At 35.8% G+C, this 26,008-nt stretch overlaps 2 protein-coding genes across 4 annotated transcripts in view; one reads left to right on the top strand and one right to left on the bottom strand.

Moving 5' to 3' along the window:
* Mct1 (Monocarboxylate transporter 1) overlaps window positions 1-10,812 on the top strand; it is a 238,980-nt gene extending 228,168 nt beyond the window's left edge. For all 3 annotated transcript variants that reach the window (XM_069832268.1, XM_069832267.1, XM_069832266.1), the window contains 2 exons: window positions 2,346-2,546; window positions 9,904-10,812. In XM_069832268.1, coding sequence (XP_069688369.1) covers window positions 2,346-2,546; window positions 9,904-10,085 — 383 coding nt within the window. In that variant the 3' untranslated portion in view covers window positions 10,086-10,812. The remainder of the gene's footprint in view (window positions 1-2,345; window positions 2,547-9,903) is intronic.
* A 2,399-nt stretch (window positions 10,813-13,211) lies between these two features.
* LOC138704416 (visual pigment-like receptor peropsin) overlaps window positions 13,212-26,008 on the bottom strand; it is a 30,855-nt gene continuing 18,058 nt past the window's right edge. Inside the window, exons 7-9 of the mRNA XM_069832270.1 lie at window positions 17,234-17,333; window positions 15,201-15,326; window positions 13,212-13,498 (exon numbers count right to left, since the gene is read on the bottom strand). Of these exons, the coding sequence (XP_069688371.1) occupies window positions 13,358-13,498; window positions 15,201-15,326; window positions 17,234-17,333 (367 nt within the window). The 3' untranslated portion in view covers window positions 13,212-13,357. The remainder of the gene's footprint in view (window positions 13,499-15,200; window positions 15,327-17,233; window positions 17,334-26,008) is intronic.

Below are 26,008 nucleotides of genomic sequence, written 5' to 3'. Positions count from 1 at the left end.
TCCTAAACAGATGGAAAAACTATTTTGCGCAACTACTAAATGTACATAGGCCAAATAGAAATGATCGGGACGAAATTGAAATACAAACTGCTGAGCCATTTATACCCGAACCCACGCTTTCAGAAGTCGAAATTGCGATAGAAAATCTGAAAAAGTACAAGTCTCCAGGTATCGATCAAATTCCAGCAGAATTAATACAAGAGGGTGGGAGTGCATTATATAGCGAAATTTATAAACTTGTACTTGCTATTTGGGAAAAGGAAATTGTACCAGAACAATGGAAGGAGTCCATAATTGTACCTATTTTTAAGAAGGGGGACAAAACCAACTGTGGTAACTTTCGAGGATATCACTTTTGTTGACGTCGTACAAAATTTTGTCCAATATTCTTTTGAGGAGATTAACTCCGTACGTAGATGAAATTATTGGGGATCATCAGTGCGGTTTTCGGCGTAATAGATCGACTATTGATCAGATTTTTTGTATTCGGCAGATAATGGAGAAAAAATGGGAGTATAAGGGTACAGTACATCAGTTATTCATAGATTTCAAAAAGGCATATGACTCGGTTAAGAGGGAAGTATTATATGATATTCTTATTGAATTTGGTATTCCCAAGAAACTAGTTCGATTAATTAAAATGTGTCTTAGTGAAACATACAGCAGAGTCCGTATAGGTCAGTTTCTATCTGATGCTTTTCCAATTCACTGCGGGCTAAAGCAGGGAGATGCACTATCACCTTTACTTTTTAACTTCGCTCTAGAATATGCCATTAGGAAAGTCCAGGATAACAGGCAGGGTTTGGAATTGAACGGGTTACATCAGCTTCTTGTCTATGCGGATGACGTGAATATGTTAGGAGAAAATACACAAACGATTAGGGAAAACACGGGAATTTTACTGGAAGCAAGTAGAGCGATCGGTTTGGAAGTAAATCCCGAAAAGACAAAGTATACGATTATGTCTCGTGACCAGAATATTGTACGAAATGGAAATATAAAAATTGGAGATTTATCCTTCGAAGAGGTGGAAAAATTCAAATATCTTGGAGCAACAGTAACAAATCTAAATGACACTCGGGAGGAAATTAAACGCAGAATAAATATGGGAAATGCCTGTTATTATTCAGTTGAGAAGCTCTTATCATCAAGTCTGCTGTCCAAAAATCTGAAAGTTAGAATTTATAAAACAGTTATATTACCGGTTGTTCTGTATGGTTGTGAAACTTGGACTCTCACTTTGAGAGAGGAACATAGGTTAAGGGTGTTTGAGAATAAGGTGCTAAGGAAAATATTTGGGGCTAAGAGGGATGAAGCTACAGGAGAATGGAGAAAGTTACACAACACAGAACTGCACGCATTGTATTCTTCACCTGACATAATTAGGAACATTAAATCCAGACGTTTGAGATGGACAAGGCATGTAGCACGTATGGGCGAATCCAGAAATTCATATAGAGTGTTAGTTGGGAGGTCGGAGGGAAAAAGACCTTTGGGGAGGCCGAGACGTAGATGGGAGGATAATATTAAAATGGATTTGAGGGAGGTGGGATATGATGATAGAGACTGGATTAATCTTGCACAGGATAGGGACCGCTGGCGGGCTTATGTTAGGGCGGCAATGAACCTTCGGGTTCCTTAAAAGCCAGTAAGTAAGTAATAATAATAATAACAGCAACAACAATGAACATAACTCTACAAGAATGAACTCTAAAACAGAATTTGTGTGATATAAAACCTTTAAAAAGCATTATTGTGTTAACTACAAATTCCCTGTCTACATTTTTATCAGTTGGAACACTGGCTACTTCAGTGGTTTCTATGTTATAGTCCCGTCGCTCTAATTTCCGGCAGCCAATCGCGTTGCAGGTCGGCTACATTTGAACGTGTGCGTCTTGTGATTCGCTGAAGAAGACGTTATTCATTTCTTAAGGCTCGATAAATACTTAATATTATCGCCCGCCATTTTGGCTCTTTCGTTGGCGTTCGCAAAAAGCACACGAGGACGTTATTTGCCGCTCAATTATTTGCTGAACTACAATGCGTTTGATTTATTATCATAGGAGCTACGACATGATAATGTTTAACGGTGTGGCAAATAGATCCCTCGTATGGTAGCTCGGCAACGAAAGAACAAAAATGGCGAACGATACTACCTACCTAGACTTTATAGAGCCTTCATTTCCTAAGACGTAAGCAAAGAGGAGGAGTCACGCCGGGAATAACAGCGTCGCGACTATAGCTGTATCTGCTACCTGGCTGACTCACGCACGCACGCTGTCCCACTTTCTGAAGTCCTCCCCAGCCCCACTGCTGTTAACGAGTGTCATGATGTTCCTTCACAGCGACGGCCCTCAGCGCCCTGTGCCACGACTTCTATTCCTTCGTGGTGTACGCCTCCGTGTACGGCTTCACGATCGGCGCCTACGTGGGGCTCACCTCCGTCATCCTGGTGGACCTGCTGGGCCTGGACCGGCTCACCAACGCCTTCGGTCTGTTGCTGCTATTCCAGGGCATCGCGTCCTTCCTCGGCCCTCCCATTGCAGGTATCGTTGTTGTTATCATCACTATTATATTTTATTTATTTTATTGCTAGTAAGTTTGAAATGAATACAAGTTGATAAATACAATGAAAGATAAACTAGCCACTGCTGAATGAGTAAGACTCGAGCTCAGGAGGGGATTCCAATACAGACAAAAATAAAATTAAAATTGAGAGTGAATACAGATTAAATAGTGTTTAATATGTTTAAACCCAAACTATAAATCCAATACAATTTTTTTTTATTTTTTTATTTTTTATTAATTTGGAGAGGATTCGTAGTTGAAATATTATTGGAATATACTTTGTTTAATAATCTGGGACCTTGACTCATGCTATGATAAAAAGCTGCATTGGTTTTACATTTTGGTTCAGACAAACGCAGAGAATTCATATTTTTAGTTCTATATTTATGTATACGAATCCTGTCTAAAAAATATCCGACCTTTAGCCAGAAAAAATATTTCAAATACCTGACGGGGTTGGGACCCTTATCCCCTTCAAAGTAGGCCCCTTGTGCTTGCACACACTTAGCCCACTGATCCTTCCACTGCCGGAAACACCTCTGGAAGTCTTCTTTTGGAATGGTGTTCAGCTCCGTCGTCGCGTTCCGCATTATCTCTTCTCTACTCTCAAAACGGGATCCTTTCAGTGGTGTCTTCAATTTTGGAAACAACCAGAAGTCGCAAGGAGCCAGGTCTGGTGAGTAGGGAGGTTGGCGAACGGTTGTAATTCCATGTTTGGGCAAGAAAGTGTGGATCAATTGGGATGAATGTGCGGGGGCGTTGTCGTGATGCAAGAGCCAGTTGTTCGCCGTCCACATGTCTGGTCTTTTGCGCCGAACTGCATCACGGAGTCGCCGGAGAACATCTTGATAGTACTCCTTTGTCACAGTTTGTCCTTCCGGTGCATATTCGTGATGCACAATTCCACGGATATCAAGAAAACAGTCAGCATCACCTTGATTTTGCTTCGCACCTGCCGCGCTTTCTTCGGCCTTGGAGACTCGGGATGCTTCCATTGCGACGACTGTCTTTTTGTTTCTGAGTCGTACCCGTACACCCATGACTCATCTCCAGTTATCACGGTGTTCAGAAACCCAGAATCAGTGTTGGCGGCGTCCAGAAGGTCCTGTGCAACGTCACGACGGAGGTCTTTTTGTTCTGGGGACAACAACTTGGGCACGAATTTCGCAGCCATTCGGTTCATGTTCAAATCATCACGCAAAATTGCATGTGCAGAATCTTTACTCACTCCAACCTCTTCGGCAATCTCCCGCACGGTCAAACGACGATCTGCCATCACCAAATTTCGCACCCTCTCAACAACAGCTGCACTCCGAGCAGTTTGGGGCCTGCCACAACGCTGCTCACTATCCATTGATGTGCGGCCATCTTTGAATCGGTTGAACCACTCCTTAATTTGTGTTACACCCCTCGCATCTTCCCCAAACACCTGCTGAATCTTACGAATTGTTTGACTTTGAGAATCACCAAACTTTTGACAAAATTTGATGCAGTATCTTTGCTCAATTCGTTCAGTCATCTTGCGAGAAAACTAAATCCGACAAACACTTAGAACAGCACCTTACTTGGCGACCACCAGCCAGTGACTGGCACAAGCGAATGCGGTGAAAAAATTCAAGCATGCGCATTACGGTTCCTCCTTCCACCGTGCACAGTGGCGCCGCCTTAGAATCACTACTTTGCGCGGGAAAATTTAAGGTCGGATACTTTTTAGACAGGCCTCGTATACCTTTCAAAGTTATTAAAATTTCTATGAAAATATTTTAATAAAATAAAATAATACATTTGTTTAATATTCAAAACTTTGAGGTATTTGAACAACAATTCAGTTGGGTAATCTTTCTGTTTTTTTTTTAAACAAGTTTTTAATACTTTTTTCTGTAGTGAAATTAACGGATAAAGGTTGGATTCATAAGTTCCACCCCAACCTATGATACCATACATAAATATAGATTGAAATAATGCTAAATAAATTACACGTAAACAGTTAATTGACAAAATATTTCTTAGAATAACAAAGTAACATAATGTTTTACGTAACTTATTACAAATATAGTGAATATGATTATTCCATTTTAAATGATTATCAATAATTATACCTAACTATTTAACCTCATTAACTTCATTAATTATTATTAATATGATTTTATCCGTATTATAATTATTATTTTCACATAATAATGATTATGATGATGATAATAATAATAATAATAATAATAATAATAATAATAATAATAATTTTATATATTCTCTATCTGGGATTTTATACCTCCCCCCTCATCAGAAATCTTAATTTGCACCCTGTATAGAGGTAGAGACCTTACTTCAACGATGTTGCCTGACACTTTAGAATTTATTCATTACATTCTTCTTTCTTAACTTTCTCCTGTAGTAGATTTAATCTGAATTCAGAGATGATAAAGTCCAGAGGGTATTTCATGGGTAAATTTTGTTCCAGTTTTGTTTCTTGGATATAGTAGCTTCTTATTTCATCCATGTATTGGACCAAACCCTTTTGTGTCTTGAGTCTTCTTTATTTATGTTAGTTTACCAGTCCAAGAATTTGCTGAAGGATATCTAATTATCTCTTCTTACTGTATGATGCTATCTTATTATTTCCGAATGTTTAGCGCGTCTAGGCGCGAAACCAGGTGCCCCGGGTTCGATTCACGGTCGGGGGAAATTACCTGGATTGAGGTTTTTCCGGGGTTTTCCCTCAACCCAATATGAGCAAATACTGGGTAACTTTCGGTGCTGGACCCCGGACTCATTTCACCGGCATTATCACCTTCATCTCATTCAGACGCTAAATAACCTGATGTTGATAAAGCGTCGTAAAATAACCTACTAAAAAAATATTTCCGAATGCAGTGGAATATTTTCTGTTATGATTCTACAGCTGGAATGTTTTTATAGCTTCTGTAGTTGTTCTCATAGCCTGGTTTGTGTTACACCTAACCAGATATCAATGCTATTGTAATAGGGATGGGGGATCTGAGTAATTTGGTTGGGTATATTGGGGTAATTTGGATATAAGTTACAATTTATTGATTAAAACTTTACCTAATCTTCAAACACATGCCAGTTTAATATGTACTGTCTATTTCGGAATATGTATGATATGTCTTTCACGTGTTAAACAACACACATACACAACACATCCAACCACCCCACACAACACAAACAAGCTGCATTCCGAACAATGGTACACAGACTACTCAACATACCAATGAACCAACAGGATTACAACGAAGAGCTAAACACAATCAAATACATAGCACAAGAAAACTGATACAACCCCAAAATAATAGACAACATAATATGTAAGGCAAAACAAAACCACAAAAAACAGAAGAATACAACACAAACACAAGAACACAAAAAATACATCACACTAACATACGAAAACAAAAACACACATAAAATTGCAACCTCATTCAAGAAATTAAATTACAACATCGCATACAGAACAAATAACACTTTACAAAAACATCTCAACACACAAACAAACAAATACAACCACACAGGTGTATACAAACTCAAATGTAACACCTGCAACAACTTCTACATAGGACAGACAGGCAGATCATTTCAAACACGTTACAAAGAACACATCACAGCCATAACAAAATTACAAAACACCTCCACATATGCAGAACACATCACAAATTCTAACCACACCCACAGAGACATCAACACAGACATGGAAATACTGCACATCCAACCAAAAAGCCAGAAACTAAACACACTAGAACAATATGAAATATACAGACACACAAAAACAAATGCAAATGAAATTCTCAACACAACTCAATTTCAGAACACACACACTCTTTGACTCCACATTACACTATACAAACACACCCCAACAGGAAACAAAACAAAAGGCGCCAAGACCAGCAACAACCAGTTCTGATGAAGGTCAATAACAGGCCGAAACATGTTAACCAGGTACGATAGAATTTAACACGACAAAGACATATAATACATATTCCGAAGTGATATAGTGTTAAAAGTTGTGTAATCAGGAAGTATACTGTCTATTTCACAATTGTCTATCAAGGAGTGTTAAAAATTTGTGTTGTTGACACTGATACTGCCTGGTAAAAAAAAAAAAAAGCTTTATTCACCAATGTATGAAATGACACATCACTTTCAAAGCAAAGACTATTACACGATTAGAAGAAAGCATACAAAGATTAGAAGAAATAAAGTACTCCAATAAAATAAAATATTGACTTACTAAAATACTAAACTGTTTTGAAAATGTATTATTGTACCATTTCATCATTACAAATATTTCGCTAGATGGCAGTAGTGTGTTATGATTAGCTGTTCTCTTGTTACCAGTAGTGCCAACTGTACAATCTTCATTGAACTCTATGGACGATATTAGTCAAGAAGGCTTCGTTGATTCAGTTTCATTTTTATTAAAACAGTTGCATTCCACTTCAATTATCAATATTTGTTAAACAATCTCTGATACGTGACTATCCATAATCTCATACAGCAGAAGACATAACCGAAATAATATAAACAAGATAAATGGTAGAAAAGTTTTAATTAGGGATGATGAAATAAACATGAATCATTTTAAAAGTAATTGTCGGACCATCGGATCTGCGCCCCTTCAGCGCTGTCGTCGTTCTTGGAAAAGTTAACGCCTGTACTCACTCCATTCCACCAGCTTTCCTCCCACCACGTCAAACAGCAGGCCACGAACCTTGCCGAATAGGGATGTTGCCAAACTTCCGTCAAACGGTGCCATAAATAACTGGTCCTCCATGCTACAATATAATTTCTTTCAATCAAAATACATCTTGTATTTCTACATTTTTTAAACCTAAATCCCATGTCTCGAATCACTTTCCGTAGTGTTGCTCTCCAACCTTGGAAATTATTGCTTCTCTCGCAAGCTTCAGTAATTTCTTCAATGTTGAAACTTCTTTCTGAACGGTATAAAATTCTTGTATCTTTCTTCGGTTCATATCATCTACAATAATTAAAAGTTCCCTTGGTCTGTTCTTCTCTGGTGATTCTAGCTTTTCATCTCCTGCACAGATTTTCTTTATTAGGAGTTCTGACCTACCTATATAAATTACATTAAATGTTGTATTATTAGTATCAATAATCATAATCATACATCATCAATTGAAGTAAAATAAGCCTCACCTGTGATATCAGTTGCTCCTTTCGTTGCCTGATTTATAGGAAACAGATATTGACCTGTTTGTTTCTCTTCATCGCAAAATGCTATTACGTACTTGCTTAATAATATTTCTTTCGCCACTCCGTGCTGCAGTATTCATGTTGAGTTGACAACACTGGACTGCAAGTGCAAATATTGTAAACTGTCCCGCAAGAAGGCCAAATTTGTGAGTAGTGGGGGACAGAAAGGGAGAGAGATAGAAAAGAGAGAGATAGGAATGCAGGGAGAGATATGAATTACCGAGGCTGAGACGGAATTAGGGTTCAGTTTGCATATCTTACGGAGGGCATAGATCCGATGGTCCGACAATACAATTATTGAAAGTACAATGTTGACAAAGAAACAAATGTAGGGAGGTGATAAAAAATTCTAGAGAGGTGATAAAAATTATAGGAAAAACAGCCATGATTGGTTGAAACACGTTGTTCCGTAGTGTTTTATTGGTCGAAAGTACTATGACATAGTAAAAGTGTAATAGGCTATGGGGATGGATAAATATATAATAGGATGCGAAACTGCGGTCAGGACCATCTGGCGGCGGGGGGCTGAAATAAGATTATCAGCGCCCAACGTCATAGGTGGTGAACATTAGAACTACGTGTTGGGTAAGTTACTCAGTGTTCTCTATTTATCCGTTCGAGGTATTGCTCGAGGAGACAAGATGGCAGACAGAAACTTGCTAATAAGTGAACATAAAGTGATACTACGTGTGTATAAGCAGTGCATGTTAAACAGTGATGTTTATGGACGTTGTAAAATAGTGTTGCTGAATGTATTGTAAAGTAATAGTAATATAATAAATTGAACTATCTAAGTAGTTCTTGCAGACTTTTCCATTGCGCTGTACAATAAATACCCAAAGAATACAATCCCAATTATCTAACCTTTTGCTTTAGTTTTTGTCTCTGTCTGGTTATATTTTAATTGGGTAGTGTAAAATAGATCGTCTCTTTTATCTTCCTGTTGGCTCCGGTAAGAATTTTCAGTAGAAGATGCTGTGAGGAATAAAAATGTAAATGTTTTATTTTAAATTGGGTTAGTTTTGAATATCGATGAGGGAGGGAGGGAATACTTTCTGCACAGTTTAACATTTTCGTCACCAGGTGCGCTGCTAAATGCATGGAGTAATTATTCTTTTCGCTACTTGGTGCGCTGCTAGATGTAATAACGCCCCTCCCTCAAACAGATGGCAGCAAGATCAATTTCTACAACAGCGCCTCTAGTATGTGTTACGGGAAACTCAGTAAGTTTCGCATCCTATTATATATTCATCCATGCTATGGGTATCTAAACTTAAAAATGATGTTTATGCTCGACCATGCCGAAATGTAGTAATTATACACCTGGTAGCAGTCCTTTAATGCATGTCATTAAAGTACACCTATTCATTGAAGTTCAGGTTTTCGATTATTCTCGGATATGCAATCGAAAGACGAGGGAAACGTCACGGAGGCTGGAAATCCAATACTGTCGCAGAAGGTTATGTTCTGTTACTATAATAATTAGCGTTAATTGTAAATAATACTGAAATAAATTCAATTTGTCATCTCGTTTTTCAATTCTAAATCAATTTCCAGGTTATACATTCTCTGCATTACATCAAGGTCAATGACATTATTGTTCCTCGGAAAAAATCAATACTTTCGCGTCTGCACACATCTCACACGACTATGCACAAGGTCACTTCCGATCTTCTGTCAGATACAAATAAAATGCATATTTCTGAATAATTTCAATTTAGAAATATGGTCGAGCATAAAAAGTCGTATGAAACTCGCCTATAATGGTAATTAAGACGCTCGTATGAAAATTATGAAACTCGCTTGCGCTCGTTTCATAAACAAACATACTTGCATCTTAATTGCTATCATTATAGGCTCGTTGCATAATGTACTATTTTATACGAAAATTATCCCAACCCAGCCTATATTGCTCAACAGACCACAGAGTACCGCTAATCCACAACTTGCAGTTCATCTAAGCAGAAAAGTCACCAGACAACTGGACTCCTCGGCACCGCTACGTCCCTGGTTGGTCTTATTGACCTCTTCTATGTTCATTTTCTCCTCATAATTTCACTTGGATGAAGATCGCTATTCGCTGACCCCGGTGTGCTTTGTGTCCAGGCTGGCTGTACGACGCGCTGCGTTCCTACAATCCCGGGTTCTACGTGGCGGGGGTCACGATAGCTGCTAGCGGCATCATGCTGTTCTTCATTCCAGCTCTCCAGAGGCACTTGATGAAGAGGAAGACCAGCGAGAAGGGCGGATTGCACCAGAACGGCAGTGCGGCGTTTTCAGCGGCATAACAGTGGCTGTGCCTTAAGTGACGTGGACAGACGTTTTGTATAGCTTTCAGCTTGGTCGCAAATGACGGGATTTTGTACTGACTCTTGCAAAACGATGAGATTTTGCACTTGCCCTGCAAGACTTTTCTAGTTGCTCTTGCAGGATTTTGTACTTATTCTCGCGGAACAGCGAGATTTCGTACTTGCTCACGTGAAATATGGGATTTTTGTACTTACTGGTGTAGACGGACGAGCTGTGCTGTGTTAAAACGTGCCTGTGGAGTTGCCTATGAAGTTCTTCCCTTGATCTCTGCAAAGAGGGAGTTCACTATACAATTCATATTGAAGAGAAATACATTTTACAATTTTGGTGACTTTATTCTTTATAACAATCTACATATTTATATACAGTGGGCATCTATGACTGTGTTTTATAAGTGAAGCTAGCTTCCAGTGGTTGTTTCTAACTCTGCATTGTTGTTCTCGTTTACACAGTATTTTTAAAGTTGTAACGATGTTTAAGTTTGAAAGTATATGCTGGTCTCTTATCCTGGAAATTTAATTAACTTTGTTTTACCTGTAGGTATACAGCTGTGAAATTCGGAACATGAAGTATGTTAAAGTTGGAGGTAACACGTGTTGCTGTCGTACCAAAGATGTAACTTGAAGGTATTCTACCTTTTGTTTAAGTTATTAATCTTTAAAGGAAAAGATAAAAAGTTGTCTAATAAATTATAATTAAGTTGAATTTAATTAGTCCATTAATAGATTAACCACAGCCACTTAACGTCTTCTTTATATTTCAGGAATCTTCAACATAAACTATCCGCCAGGTAAGGTTACGGTAGATGGTGTAACCACAGTCTACTATATACAGTCGCGAAGCTTGGGGTGATTTTTTGCATTTCTCGCGATAGTTGCTAGCCGCTTGGAGCGCTGTGTGTACTAGGAACAATAGACTGTGTCACAGCCATCGTGATCTAATATAGGCCGTAAGGCAGACCATGTGACTCGCTTAACCCGATCACGAAGGGCGGCGTTTCAACCATATAAATTAGTTGGAATGCATAAACAGTAACATATGTTTCTCTAAAATGTAGTGTAATTGCATTAATAAAATTTAAAACAATGATTAGGAGACACTTCAGACATAATTCACTTGCGAGTTAAGGTGTAATATTATTTTGTTGTCAAAATTACGTTGTTCGTATGTGTAATACCTGCCTTTATTTCGATTAAATATTGCGAAATTCTTGTACATTCATTTATGCATGATTCAATAATTTTCAATTGCACTGCACGGATATTTAGATATGCTGAAATTATAGGTTATGTTTGCTGTACCAGTTGCCCCTTTCTGTCTAAATTTAGTGATCTCCAATGCCTTGCCATTCATATGAAATTATAGGTTATGTTTACTATATTCAACTTATATTTCTACATTCGCAATCATACATTATAATTAAGCATAATGTCATGTATGATATCCCGGACATTCAATTTGTCTGTATTTTAATACTACAATTGAGTACTGAATTATTGTATTTATCTACTACCTAAGAGACGAAGTAACAATTGTACGTACACTAATTTCATAGGAGTGGTATGATAAACTTTCTGTCTTTATCAAGGAAGGTAGATGTGCTAAATTAAAATCACAATATAAATTCTTTTTTATTAAACCTCAAAATAGCTTCCATTCTAAACTTAAAATGTTGATGCGAACAGATTATGTTAGCATGTAAAATTCTCTTCACATTAAAATAGCATAGTTTTGTAATTATTTCTGCAACATATTATGCAACAAGAAGTAAACGGAACTTATGGACACATTACACTGAATAAAACTTAGCAATGATACGCAATAAAGTTATCTATACTAATAATAAATCTGTAGCCGAAATTTTTCTGGGAATTTTCGATTTTCCAAAAATAATTGGTCCTAACATATATAATTAACCACCCTGAGACCGAAAATCGCTTTTTTGACATTTTTGTTTGTATGTCTGTCTGTCTGTATGTTTGTTACCTTTTCACGCGATAATGGCTGAACCGATTTATATGAAAATTGGAATATAAATTAAGTTCGTTGTAACTTAGAATTTAGGCTTTATGGCATTCAAAATATTTTATTTAAAAGGGGGGTTATAAGGGGGCCTGAATTAAATAAATCGAAATATCTCGCTTATTATTGATTTTTGTGAAAAATATTACATTACAAAAGTTTCTGTAAAAATAATTTCCGATAAGCTTTATTCCATGCAAAATTTTGATAGGACTGATATTTAATGAGATAAATGAGTTTCAAAATTACAATAACAACGCCATCTAAGACGGTGTAATTTTACTGGAAGCAAGTAAAGCGATAGGTTTGGAAGTAAAGCCCGAAAAGACAAAGTAACTTATATGATTATGTCTCGTGACCAGAATATTGTACGAAATGGAAATTTATCCTTTGAAGAGGTGGAGAAGTTCAAATATCTTGGAGCAACAGTAACAAATATAAATGATACTCGGGAGGAAATTAAACACAGAATAAATATGGGAAATGCCTGTTATTATTCGGTTGAGAAGCTTTTATCATCCAGTCTGCTGTCAAAAAATCTGAAAGTTAGAATTTATGAAACACTTATATTACCGGTTGTTCTGTATGGACTCTCACTTTGAGAGAGGAACAGAGATTAAGGGTGTTTGAGAATAAGGTGCTTAGGAAAATATTTGGGGCTAAGAGGGATGAAGTTACAGGAGAATGGAGAAAGTTACACAACACAGAACTGCACGCATTGTATTCTTCACCTGACATAATTAGGAACATTAAATCCAGACGTTTGAGATGGGCAGGGCATGTAGCACGTATGGGCGAATCCAGAAATGCATATAGAGTGTTAGTTGGGAGACCGGAGGGAAAAAGACCTTTTGGGAGGCCGAGACGTAGATGGGAAGATAATATTAAAGTGGATTTGAGGGAGGTGGGATTTGATGATAGAGACTGGATTAATCTTGCACAGGATAGGGACCAATGGCGGGCTTATGTGAGGGCGGCAATGAACCTCCGGGTTCCTTAAAAGCCAGTAAGTAAGTAAAGGCTATTAAGGAGACACTGTTTTCGGATTTCAGAGGCTTGCTTTAAAATGATGTATTGCAACATTTTACCGTTTACCATTGTTTATTACAAATAAGGTAGAGAATCCCAAAGGAAGGCCATTAGAAGAAGACATTTTGCCATTTTGTCATAGGATGATATATTATTATTATTATTATTATTATTATTATTATTATTATTATTATTATTATTATTTAATGTCCTTGAGCATAATTTTCTTCTTCCCCTTCTTTGTGTCCGATGTTGTTGGTTTCTTCAGAATTCCAAGTAGAGCTCTCCTCATCTTGACGTCGCAAGTCAGACAGGCAATCACTGGAACAACAGCTGATGCCTGAAACACACAGTGCCGTTCATGCTAGCAACAGTGGCGGCTCGTGATAAAATATTTTGTGTTCCAAAACCGAACAATACTTGAAATCATTAGTTAAAATTAATAGGTTTAATATAAATATCGTGATTCTAACGTCTCACTATCGAAAAAAAGATCAAAATTTATATTAATGATAAATCCCAATTATTTTATTTCAGTTTGTCTTTTAGGATGTCATTAGCATGACACTTACAGCTAACTAAAGTGCTCTGAAGTATAGCAATTCACAAACTGCACTCCCGTAGCAGCACTGTACACACACCCATACAAAATAAAAACTCCGATAGTGGGAAATGCTGACACGTGTAGAGTATTTCCAACGAGTTAGTACAGTGTGTCTCAAAATAAAATGTACTATATCAAAGACTTCGTTGTAAATAAAAAAAAATGCGTTGTAAAGAGACTTTCTGGATAGCATAAAATTTATTTTTCAGTTTCAAAATTCCGCGACACACCGGTTGGGAAGCCTTGTAATATATACAGTCACGAAGCTTGAGTTGTGAGGGTGCTAGGAACAATAGACTCTGCCGGTACTATTTCGCATTGTCTGTAATGAGGCGATAGTAGCGATCCTAGTGGTTAGCAACTATCTATGGATGCATATTTACTACGTATTGAACTTCGTGACTGTATATACTAGGCTGTGATTATACATTCCTAATAGCTACGTCAATAGGATATTAAATAATTAAACTAGTCGTGCATTAACGGAAACAAGGTTGCTCTTGTGGTTTTATTGATGCACCGCTACTGACTAGCAACATTTGTAGCAAAACTAACAACACTTTCGTTTAAATCTCTGTTTTATATGGTCTAACCCGAGAACAGAGTTGCTTTGCACCATGTTGTGTTGAAATTTCGTTTTTATTATAGAAAATAGTAACCAATTGTACAATAAAATCTGTAGCGTTTTAAAATATCTTCTAAAGGGCTGGCTCGATGAGTTGGTCGGAATTATTACACAAAATTCACCATGTCTATTCTATATATTATAACACATTCGCATTGGAACAGACTCTGTGATTAATATGCCTTCATAACCATAAAAAACAACAAACATAACTTTGAGTGTGTCCTGCTCTTGTCTGTATTGTTTGTCATTAGGGCGTTAGAGATATCAGTCTTATTGCAGTCACTAGATATACGGTATAAAGAGGTTATTATCTTATAACTTACAAATATCACATACCAGGCACCGCTCCATCTCATATTGGCAACTTACATTAGTCACCGCTAGGAGAGCAGAATGGTAGCAGTGTTGCCACTAATTGCGTAATGAGATTAATGTAATATGTAGCTAACCGGCGATTTATGCAATGGAGGGGGAAAGGAACTGGCCACCCTACCCCATTATCTCCTGGCCTAGTTGCCACATGAGTGGTGCCTTGTTGGTGTCACTTGTGAGGTTCAAACCTGTTTTTGGACTGAACAACTATGTAATGTTATAACATCAAAACTCAAGTTCAGAATATGTAGTCTTGCCTTTCAGAAAAAAAAAAATCGAAAATTGAATATCCAAGTCTTTGTTAATTTGTACACTGAAAACAGAGCGCAGGCAGACGATGTGGAGCCAACACTTTTTCGGAGTCATGGATGCTGAAAAGCGTTTATATCTATTTGGATGCAAGAAAAGACTTTGTCCATTAAGCACTACAAGACAGACCTCTGAACTCATCGGCGCGAGAACTATGAGGGCAGTTGGAGGGGGGAGGCCAGTCAGGGTCCAGAGCACCAGCAGAGCCTGGGGCAGCCACATCAGGTACAGCCCAGGCACCAGCACACCCACCATCTGGAACATTATACTCTGGTGACGTAGCATCGATACCACGAAAATGCTCGTATGTAAATACATTTAAAAAGAGGAAAATGACAAAACGTCTTGAAATATATTTCATATTCGCTAATTTCTCTTGAGATGATATTTTAAAATAAATAAAATATATATTTTATCACTAAGGAGGCATTGAGAATGATATTTTTAGCTTTAGTACAATCATTAATACAATATGGTACTATAAACTGGTGTGGAGTAGCATCATCTGTACTTACAGTCCGCGTCACCGTTTTTGGCGTGTGAAATAAGTAATGTGAACGTTACGTACGAGTGTTCTACCTTTGCAGCAATCAGTCTGACAACTGTGTTTGACAAATGGCTGATGTGACGTGTATAGGAAGTGGTACCATTCTCAGCTGCACTAGCAACATGCTCTCAAACTGGGCACTATACTCTAGGACACACGCCAAAAACGCTGGCGACAGCTATAATTCATTAACTTAATTACGCAGAAGGATAATAAAAACTTGTCTATTGAAAAATGTGGATTACCCAACAAATTTAATTGATACAGATTTTAAAGTATTAACTATTGAAGAAATTTATAAATATAGTTTACTAACTTACTACCACAAGAAATCAAATAAAACATAAATCTAATCGACATGAATATCGTACTCGAAGACAAAAGTCTGCTTTCCCATTAATTGAGCCTAAATGCCATACAAGTGCAGCTCTTAAACATGGCGCTAGACTTTATAATAAAATTACAAACCGTTTTCCAAATTTGAAATATTTTAAAATTGAAGCTAAAGACTAATGATACGTACTTAATGACTCTTAAAGTTTGTGTGATTGCAACCTGTGTATATTTTTGTGTGGCTTTACTTTGTTTATAGTGCTTTTCTCTCTCTCTCTCTCTATTTGTTGTGTAGCTTTACTTTGTATATAGTGTTTTTTTGTTTATTTCTATTGTATTTGTATTCCTGGTGTAGTGGAAGAGAAGGCCTGATGGTCTTAACTACACCAGAATAAATAAATAAGTTAAGTAAATAAATAAATAAATACAATTAAAATAAATTAAAATTAGAATTAAAATTTAAAAAATTAAAAAAATTAAAAAATTAAAAAAATTAAAAATAAAAAAATAAAAAATAAAAAAATAAAATTAAATTATAAATAAAATAAAATAAAATTAAATTAAATTAAAATAAAATAAAATTAAATTAAATTAAATCTAAAATAAAATTTAAAATTAAAATTCAAAATTAAAATTTAAAATTTAAATTTAACATTAAAATTTAAAATTAAAATTAAAAATTAAAATTTAAAATTAAAATTTAAAAATAAAATTTAAAATTAAATAAATAAATAAATTAAATTAAATTAAATTAAATTAAATTAAATTAAATTAAATCTAAAATAAAATTTAAAATTAAAATTCAAAATTAAAATTTAAAATTTAAAATTTAAAATTAAAATTTAAAATTAAAATTTAACATTAAAATTTAACATTAAAATTTAAAATTAAAATTTAACATTAAAATTTAAAAATAAAATTAAAAATTAAATAAATAAATAAATAAAATAAAATTAAAATTAATTGAAATTAAAGTGTAAAGTATTAAAAAAAATTAAAAAATTAAAAATTAAATTAAATTATAAATAAAATAAAATAAAATTAAATTATAAATAAAATAAAATAAAATTAAAATAAAATAAAATTAAATTAAATTAAATTTAAAATAAAATTAAAAACTAAAATTTTAAATAAAAAGTTAAAATTCTAAATTAAAATTAAAAATTAAAAATAAAATTTAAAATTAAATAAATAAATAAATAAATAAATAAATAATCGAGACCTATGGATCAATATTGAAGCACCCCCCTCAGTGTAGCTTGAATATTGTGCAGATACTGACCTTCGTGAAAGCACGTTGTGAACAGTAATCTGTCTCTAGATGAACACTTGGAGAAAAGGCCTTCCCCATGGAGCCAACTGCACACCACATACAAACAGACCTGAAAGCGTTATATAGATTTGAAAGTTATGTAGCTATGTAGACTTGTTTCATATTCAAAAATGTTACTTAATCTCAAGATGAAGCTTTCCTCCGGGTGAAACTGTACTGCCTGTATCTGACTTCCTGACTGCCGTAATTTATTAAGGCAGCGGTTCCCAACCTGTGGTCCGTGGACCCCTGAATGTTTTCAAATGTGTCCACAGAACCAAGATGTGTTTTCAAACCATTTTAACTGAGCTTAACTACATCACGATTTCTGATTTTTATCAGTTTGCTGGAGTGTTTTTTATCTCAGACTTTTAAGACACAGAGTTTAACAGGAACGACGGACTTCTCTTGGGGCAAGTTGAACAGTTGAACACATTCACTGTGTTCACCAGCGTTCAGGATAAGACTGAAGCAAAGATAAAAAAATAAACTAGTGGTCTGGGTGAATTAGTAATCGAGAATTAGATTCATTTCCCACTCTGACTTTCTAACAACATATGATGATGAACTTTGTCCGATATCTATTGTTGTTGTTTTCTAATGCCAGGCGTTTGACAGTAAAGTCATTTGACCTCTTGCACTCCAATATTTTTCAAAGATATTATCATGGCCAGCCACTGAAGCACAGATTATGAGGTGTTCCGAATCCATTTCTTGGTTTGAGTTGCACAATGGGCAGTTAGGGGACTGATATATTCCAATTCTATGCAGGTGTTTGGCCAAACAGTCATGGCCTGTTGCCAATCTAAATGCAGCTACGGACGATTTTCGTGGTAAATCGATATCTGTGGAAGCATGTAGAAATATCTACATTGATTGACATCAACACACTACTTTGTTGTTTTTTTTTTCCTGCTGTACGAAGGAGGGACTCGAAGGCTTGCCTGCAACCTGAGATATACTAGTTGGTTTGCTTATTTGTATGTATTTCAATGTTTATTTAATTTATTTTATAGTCTACCTATTTCTTTTATTTACCGTATATTCATATTTGTGAAACTGTAAGATATCAGTGCCATGGAGTAAGTTCTACAGTAGCCTGCATTATTATTATTATTATTATTATTATTATTATTATTATTATTATTATTATCATCGCCATCTTTATCATTATTATTAATCGATTTACTTGTCCACACCTGTGGAGTAACGGTTAGCGCGTCTAGCCTCGAAACCAGGTGGTCCGGGTTCGATTCCCGGTCGGGGCAAGTTACCTGGTTGAGGTTTTTTCCGGGGTTTTCCCTCAACCCAATATGAGCAAATGCTGGGTAACTTTCGGTGTTGGACCCCGGACTCATTTCACCGGCATTATCACCTTCATCTCACTCAGACGCTAAATAACCCAAGATGTTGATAAAGTGTTGTAAAATAACCTACTAAAATAAAATAAATCGATTTACTAATTGAATAATCCATGACTATTCTCCACTCATCGCCACTGGTAGTTATTTCAATGAGAAAACAATGTAGAACAATTCTGTAGTAATATGAGTATTAAATTGTACAAATATTGTTAAAATTCATTTCGTAAGACTTTGATAACATCGTAAAGTTGTGGAATCTTTATTGCCAGTCACTCCCGTCTTATCAATTGAATTTATGCGGTCGGTTGAAGTAGGCTAGTTGTGGTTTGTCTTGCAGAAGTGTGTTGTGAATTTCTTTTACTATAAACTGATGTTCAGTATATTTATGTATTTTCACAATCTATCGTATTTGTTCATAAATTTATACTTTTGACGTCATGATTAAAAAAATACACGTTAGGGGAGAGTCGGGTAGTATCGGACATCGGGTAGTATCGGATTGTGCGTTTTTTTCATCTACAACCATATGGTAGTACCTGAATGACATGGTTACGTTTCTCTATGCGACATCACAGAAACGTAACCATGTCAATCAGGTACTATCATCGTGTGGTAGATGAAAGAAACTCACTGTCCGATATTACCCGATGTCCGATACTACCCGACTCTCCCCTACATACTTTATCAATATTGAGAATTTGAGTTCCATAACTCTTTAAGTTACAAAATTTGTACGAATCTATGATAGTTCGTGTGGTGTAGAGGGAGGTCTTGGGTTCGTGTTTGTACAATTTTCATATGCCTCGACGGGCCTCAACTCATATAAATACAAAAGTCCTTCTGGACGGCCAAAGTTGGTCAGAACGCAAATTCTAGCTTGACAAAGTTAATAATTTCTCTCCTGTGTAACGGGTAAATTGTACAGATATTACATGTAGCATATATTGTGTACAAGTTCTGATTACGTTTGTATAAGAGGATCAACCCTTTATAGGAGGTGCATTTCGACAAAATTAATGATATGATAAGAACTTTCTTGTGTTAAATTTTAACGTACCCTGTTAACATGTTTCGACCTATTTTGGGTCATCTTCAGAACTGGTCGTTGTTGGTCTTGGCGCCTCTTGTTTCCTGTGTGGGTGCGTTCGTAGTGTAGAGTCAAAGAGTGTGTGTGTTTTGAAATTGAGTTGTGTGTTGAGAATATCGTTGGGGTGTGTTTTCGTGTGTCTGTATATTTCATATTGTTCTAGTGTGTTGAGTTTCTGGCTTTTTGGTTGGATGTGCAGTATTTCCATGTCTGTGTTGATGTCTCTGTAGGTGTGGTTAGCATTTGTGATGTGTTGTGCATATGTGGAGGTGTTTTGTAATTTTGTTATGACCGTGATGTGTTCTTTGTAACGTGTTTGAAATGATCTGCCTGTCTGTCCTATGTAGAAGTTGTTGCAGGTGTTACATTTGAGTTTGTATACGCCTGTGTGGTTGTATTTGTTTGTTTGTGTGTTGAGATGTTTTTGTAGAGTGTTATTTGTTCTGTATGCGATGTTGTAATTTAATTTCTTGAATGAGGTTGCAATCTTGTGTGTGTTTTTGTTTTCGTATGTTAGTGTGATGTATTTTTTGTGTTGTATTCTTCTGTTTTTCGTGGTTTTATTTTGTCTTACGTATTATGTTGTCTATTATGTTGGGGTTGTATCCGTTTTCTTGTGCTATGTATTTGATTGTGTTTAGCTCTTCGTTGTAATCCTGTTGGTTCATTGGCATGTTGAGTAGTCTGTGTACCATTGTTCGGAACGCAGCTTCTTTGTGTTGTGTTAATACTTCTATCATTCAGATTTGTATGAAATTTTGTACAGAAGTTACGAGTAAGTTATCATACAAACAACATAATCAAAGTTTGTACACACAAAATAAATGCTACCTCAAACATCTGTACGAAGTTTCATAAAAATCTGTTGTGTAGAAGAGAAGTTATTAATTTCGTCCAGTTAGATTTTCATTCTAACCCTTTGTGCGTCGTGCTTTAACCGGGGACAGTCACAAACGTATGATGGCAATACGGGGACGGGCGCATTGGACGTGTTGACAGAATGCATGTATAGCTCTTCTCCCAACCAATCAGTTGTGTCTCCAAGCGTATCTACAACTTATTCGTACGAGGGCAGTGAGTTCGGTAAGTGCTGTCATGAGATGGGTATGAATGTGTGTCGTATAGGAAACAGAAAGAAGTGAAATAATGTAATACTGTTTTCGGAGTTACAACCACGAAGTAACGTGTCCGACATCAAGGCCTGCAGCTCAGCAACTGAAGCAGAGATTTCGTATAGTATGTCTTCTGTGACGGTGAGTACGTGCCTACCTACATTGAAAATCTGAGCGGCTTTCTGGTGTAAGGTTATGTTTAACTGTTGCATCTATCAAAACTACTTCCTTATTCGTGTTCAATTTTGAATGACAACTTCCGGCACTTGCATCTATATTTTGTACTAGCCGTACCCGTGCGCTCCGCTGCACCCGTTAGAAATAAATATAAAGTAATTACATAATTAAAATAGGACGTTTGATCCAGGGAACATACGTGTTTGATAGAAGAATAAATCGTTTATTATGTTACTTAATTTAAATTGAATTAAAAAATTAAAATGCGATCATTTTGATCCAGAGACCACTCATTTGGTCACAAAAATTACTTTAGGAAATACAGGAAACGAATATAAGAATAGCCTATCAAGTTTTCTGTGCATAAGAAGCTATTTTAATCTTACCTGTCCTCGATTCATTCAGAAGTTACTGAAATAACATTATAGCATTATGTCCATCTAGAGAAACTACACTTTCCAATGGTGAATTAATATTTAATTATACAAATCGGTTAATTTAGCTTCCGATATTACTTCATAGAAACGCAGAAACATTATCTGTAGGCTATCTTTCATAGCTTTCGATTGTTGCTGTGCAAGGCCCCTTATAGACGAAGTCATTTGTTTTTTAATTCATTACACGGCCTTAGATGGCAGTTATTTTAATTTTAAAACTCATTTATCTCATTAAATATCAGTCCTATCAAACTTTTTCAAGGAATAAAACTTATCGAAAATTATTTTTAAAGAAACTTTCGTTATGTAACATTTTTCACAAAAATCAATAATAAGCGAGATATTTCGATTTATTTAATTCCGGCCCCCTTATAACACTCCTTTTAAATAATGTATTTTGAATGTCATATAGCCTAAAATCTGCGTTACAACGAACTTAATTTATATTCAAATTTTCATCGAAATCCGTTCAGCCATTATCGCGTGAAAAGGTAACAGACAGACAGATAGACAGACAGACAGACAGACAGACAGACAGACATACAAACAAAAATTTCAAAAAAGCGATTTTCGGTTTCAGGGTGGTTAATTATATATGTTAGGACCAATTACTTTTGGAAAATCGAAAATTACCAGAAAAATTTCGGCTACAGATTTATTATTAGTATAGATTTATTTTGCTAATAACTGTAACATATAATATAATATAATATAAACAGATAAAGCTTTAGTTCACCCTGAAAGAGTAGAACTCGTGCTCAGGGGCGGATTCCTGAATTGAAATTAAGAAGTATATAATATAATTTGTCTTATGTCTACTATACAATAAGGATATATAAATTGAAATGTACAATTTTTCATTATTTATAAAATTCTTACATAAATTTTTAAATTTAATACTGGAACTATTAGAATTGACAAGATTAGGATATGTAAATATAAATTTGTTATACATTCTTGGACTTAAATTACTTACTTAGTGGCTTTTAAGGAACCCGGAGGTTCATTGCCGCCCTCACATAAGCCCGCCATTGGTCGCTATCCTGAGCAAGATTAATCCAGTCTCTACCATCATATCCCACCTCCCTCAAATCCATTTTAATATTATCTTCCCATCTACGTCTCGGCCTCCCCAAAGGTCTTTTCCCCTCTGGCCTCCCAACTAACACTCTGGATTCGCCCATACGTGCTACATGCCCTGCCCATCTCAAACGTCTGGATTTAATGTTCCTAATTATGTCAGGTGAAGGATACAATGCGTGCAGTTCTGCGTTGTGTAACTTTCTCCATTCTCCTGTAACTTCATCCCTCTTAGCCCCAAATATTTTCCTAAGCACCTTATTCTCAAAAACCCTCAAAGTCTGTTCCTCTCTCAGAGTGAGAGTCCAAGTTTCACAACCATACAGAATAACCGGTAATATAACTGTTTTATAAATTCTAACTTTCACATTTTTTGACAGCAGTCTAGATGACAAAAGCTTGTCAACGGAACAATAACAGGCATTTCCCATATTTATTCTGTGTTTAATTTCCTCCCGAGTGTGATTTATATTTGTTACTGTTGCTCCAAGATATTTGAATTTTTCCACCTCTTCGAAGGATAAATCTCCAACTTTTATAGTTCCATTTCGTACAATATTCTGGTCACGAGACATAATCATATACTTAGTCTTTTCGGGATTCACTTCCAACCCTATCGCTTTACTTGCTTCAAGTAGAATTTCAGCGTTTTCCCTAATCGTTTGTGTATTTTCTCCTAACATATTCACGTCATCCGCATAGACAAGCAGCTGATGTAACCCGTTCAATTCCAAACCCTCTCTGTTATCCTGGACTTTCCTAATGGCATACTCTAGAGCAAAGTTAAAAAGTAAAGGTGATAGTGCATCTCTTTGCTTTAGCCCGCAGTGAATCTACTATGATTAAATACTGTAACGGTGTTGCATTTTGGTTGAAACAATCTTAAAGAATTCATACCTTTTGTTTCATGACTATGAGAATACAATTCAAAATTATTTCCATTTTTATGTATGAATTTTATTAATACGATATAATAAATCTGCCTTATTTTAAGAACAATAAAGTATAAAAACAATTTTTGAGAGGGAAAATCAATAGGTTTATGAAGACATATTTTAATTATATATCCACGAAGTTGTCATTACGGAGCGTTTTAATGCATAGATAAACGACGTAGGTCATGTCCGTTAGTTGTTGACATTAGATATTGTTTTTAGTGCGTTATTTTGCGACGCTGTATCAACATCTCAGGTTATTTAGCGTCTGAATGAAATGAAGGTGATAATGCCGGTGAAATGAGTCCGGGGTCCAGCACCAATAGTTACCCAGCATTTGCTCATATTGGGTTGAGGGAAAACCCCGAAAAAAAAAACCTCAACCAAGTAACTTGCCCCGATCGCGTCACTTGGTTTCGCGGTCAGGCTCGCTAACCATTACTCCGCAGGTGTGGACTTGGATATTGTTCTTTTGTTTCGGTAACAAATGAATGCAGACGTACTAAAAGAAAGAAATAGACATCATCCATGTTGTTATATCACAACCAAGCATCGTTTAATTTTTGTAAATATTTCTTAGGGACGAAATGACTCTTACAACAGAAAATTACAAATTTATTTTTAAAACGTAGACCTATTTCCGTACATGAGTTCTGGTTAGAGAGCAGTGTTGTTATGAAGTTGATCATTGCGTAATAGTATATTACGATACAAGGTTGGAAAACGCTTTTTACAAAATCGGGTTTTCAATTTCCGACATTTTTTTAATGAACTTCACAAACGTGTATTGTACAACATATTTTGCACGATTATATTTTTAAAATTGCAAATGCAAAATATTTTGCATTGAAAATTTAGAGAAATATTGTTCCAAAGCCTTCGCAAAACTACTCTGTAATGGTAACTAAGTAACAATAAGTGCACTGTAATGGGTCTATTTCAATATAGTTTTATGTTATGAAGAATGGTTACCTAGCAACAACTTTCTGTGTGGGAATTCTAACTTTGAAGCCTAACAACAATAGCTGTAAATATAACAAAAAACACGATCGTGCAAAAATGAATTTCTGGACCATTGGACGCAATTCCAGCACCTTTCTGGACGAAACCTAACAAGTAAATTGAATATTTTGTTTTTTTTTTTTCAGTGGGTTATTTAACGACGGTGTATTAACTAGTAGGTTATTTAGTGTCGTTGGGATTGGTGATAGGGAGATGGTACTTGGCGAGATGAGGCCGAGAATTCGCCATAGATTACGTGACATTCGCTTTACGGTTGGAGAAAACTTCGGAAAAATTCTAACCAGGTAATCAGCCAAAGCGGGAAATAATATTTTCTTGTTCACCTGAAAAAATAATTAATGTTTTTAATAACGGATGTAGTTATAAAAAATTAAAATAATAATTTCGAAATTTAGACATTCGAAAGTACCAGAAATCATTAATTCAGTAAAATCGTTTGTCTTCTATTAGGCTCGGTAAACAAGTCTATGACGTCATAAACGTAAAAACAAGTGCCGGATGCTCGCATTCAAAATGGAAGACCGGATGCAACTACTCGTTAGGTACGTTAACTAAGCGCCGGTTATGTTTTTTAATTGGTTATTTTACGACGCTTTTTCAACTGCTACGATTATGTAGCGTTTAAATGAGATGAAGGTGATAATGCCAGCGAAATGAGTCCAGGATCCAACACAGAAAGACTGGGAGGGAAAACCCCGGAAAAAACTCAAACAGGTAACCAGGATTTGAATCGGGGGCCGCTCGTTCCACAATCAGGCGTGCTAACCGTTACTCCACATTGGTGGACGATATTGTTTGCTAATTTGATGTTCGTGCTTTGTGAAAGCGGACGAAGATGAACCTGACTAGAGAGCTTCTGTTAAAAAGTAAGTTCTCATGATCTTAAGAGAAATGTAAATAATGTTTAGCTGTTAGATGTTGCTGTATTTATTTTAGTCACAAATATTCATTAAATCGGCTAAGTAAAAGTAGCACGTTGCGTAAGTTAACAAAAAAATTAACACATAAATATGAATAATAAATATGAGGTAAAGTGATTCATCCCGTATTTCAGTTTCAAGGAAGGAACACTCTGGCTCAGGAAACTGTTTCACATGATTCATAAAGTAAATTTAGGTTTTTAATATCCTCAACTTGGATGTATTTATAAACTGCTTTATTCTTTACTTCAAACCGCACTTCATCCTTTGGCAATTTTAACTTTTGTGTCTAACAAAAATGCGAATATCCCATTCCACTTTCTATTGCAAAGGAAAGGCAGTTAGTTTGAATTTACGATTGCATACAGCTGTCTTTGTGTGTGTGTGTCTCAAAAGACTTGCTGGACGGAGTACTGAAGGTTTGAAATTACATTTTTTTAAAGTTGGCCAAATAGTAAAGTCCTAAAATTTCCACTGAAACTCTAAAGACAAGCTGGAATAAATTACTTACATATGAAGTCGAAAGGGTGACTTCTGAATAAAGAAACTTCATGTAAAATCCATCAGTCATTGTGCTGCAGGCACGACTCTTATCAGGGCCATAAAAGAA

The sequence above is a fragment of the Periplaneta americana genome, chromosome 8 (assembly GCF_040183065.1).
Source record: "Periplaneta americana isolate PAMFEO1 chromosome 8, P.americana_PAMFEO1_priV1, whole genome shotgun sequence".
Classification (NCBI taxonomy): Eukaryota; Metazoa; Arthropoda; class Insecta; order Blattodea; family Blattidae; genus Periplaneta; species Periplaneta americana.
The sequence above is the reverse complement of the archived record's forward strand: the minus strand, read 5'-3'. Positions and strand labels throughout refer to the sequence as shown.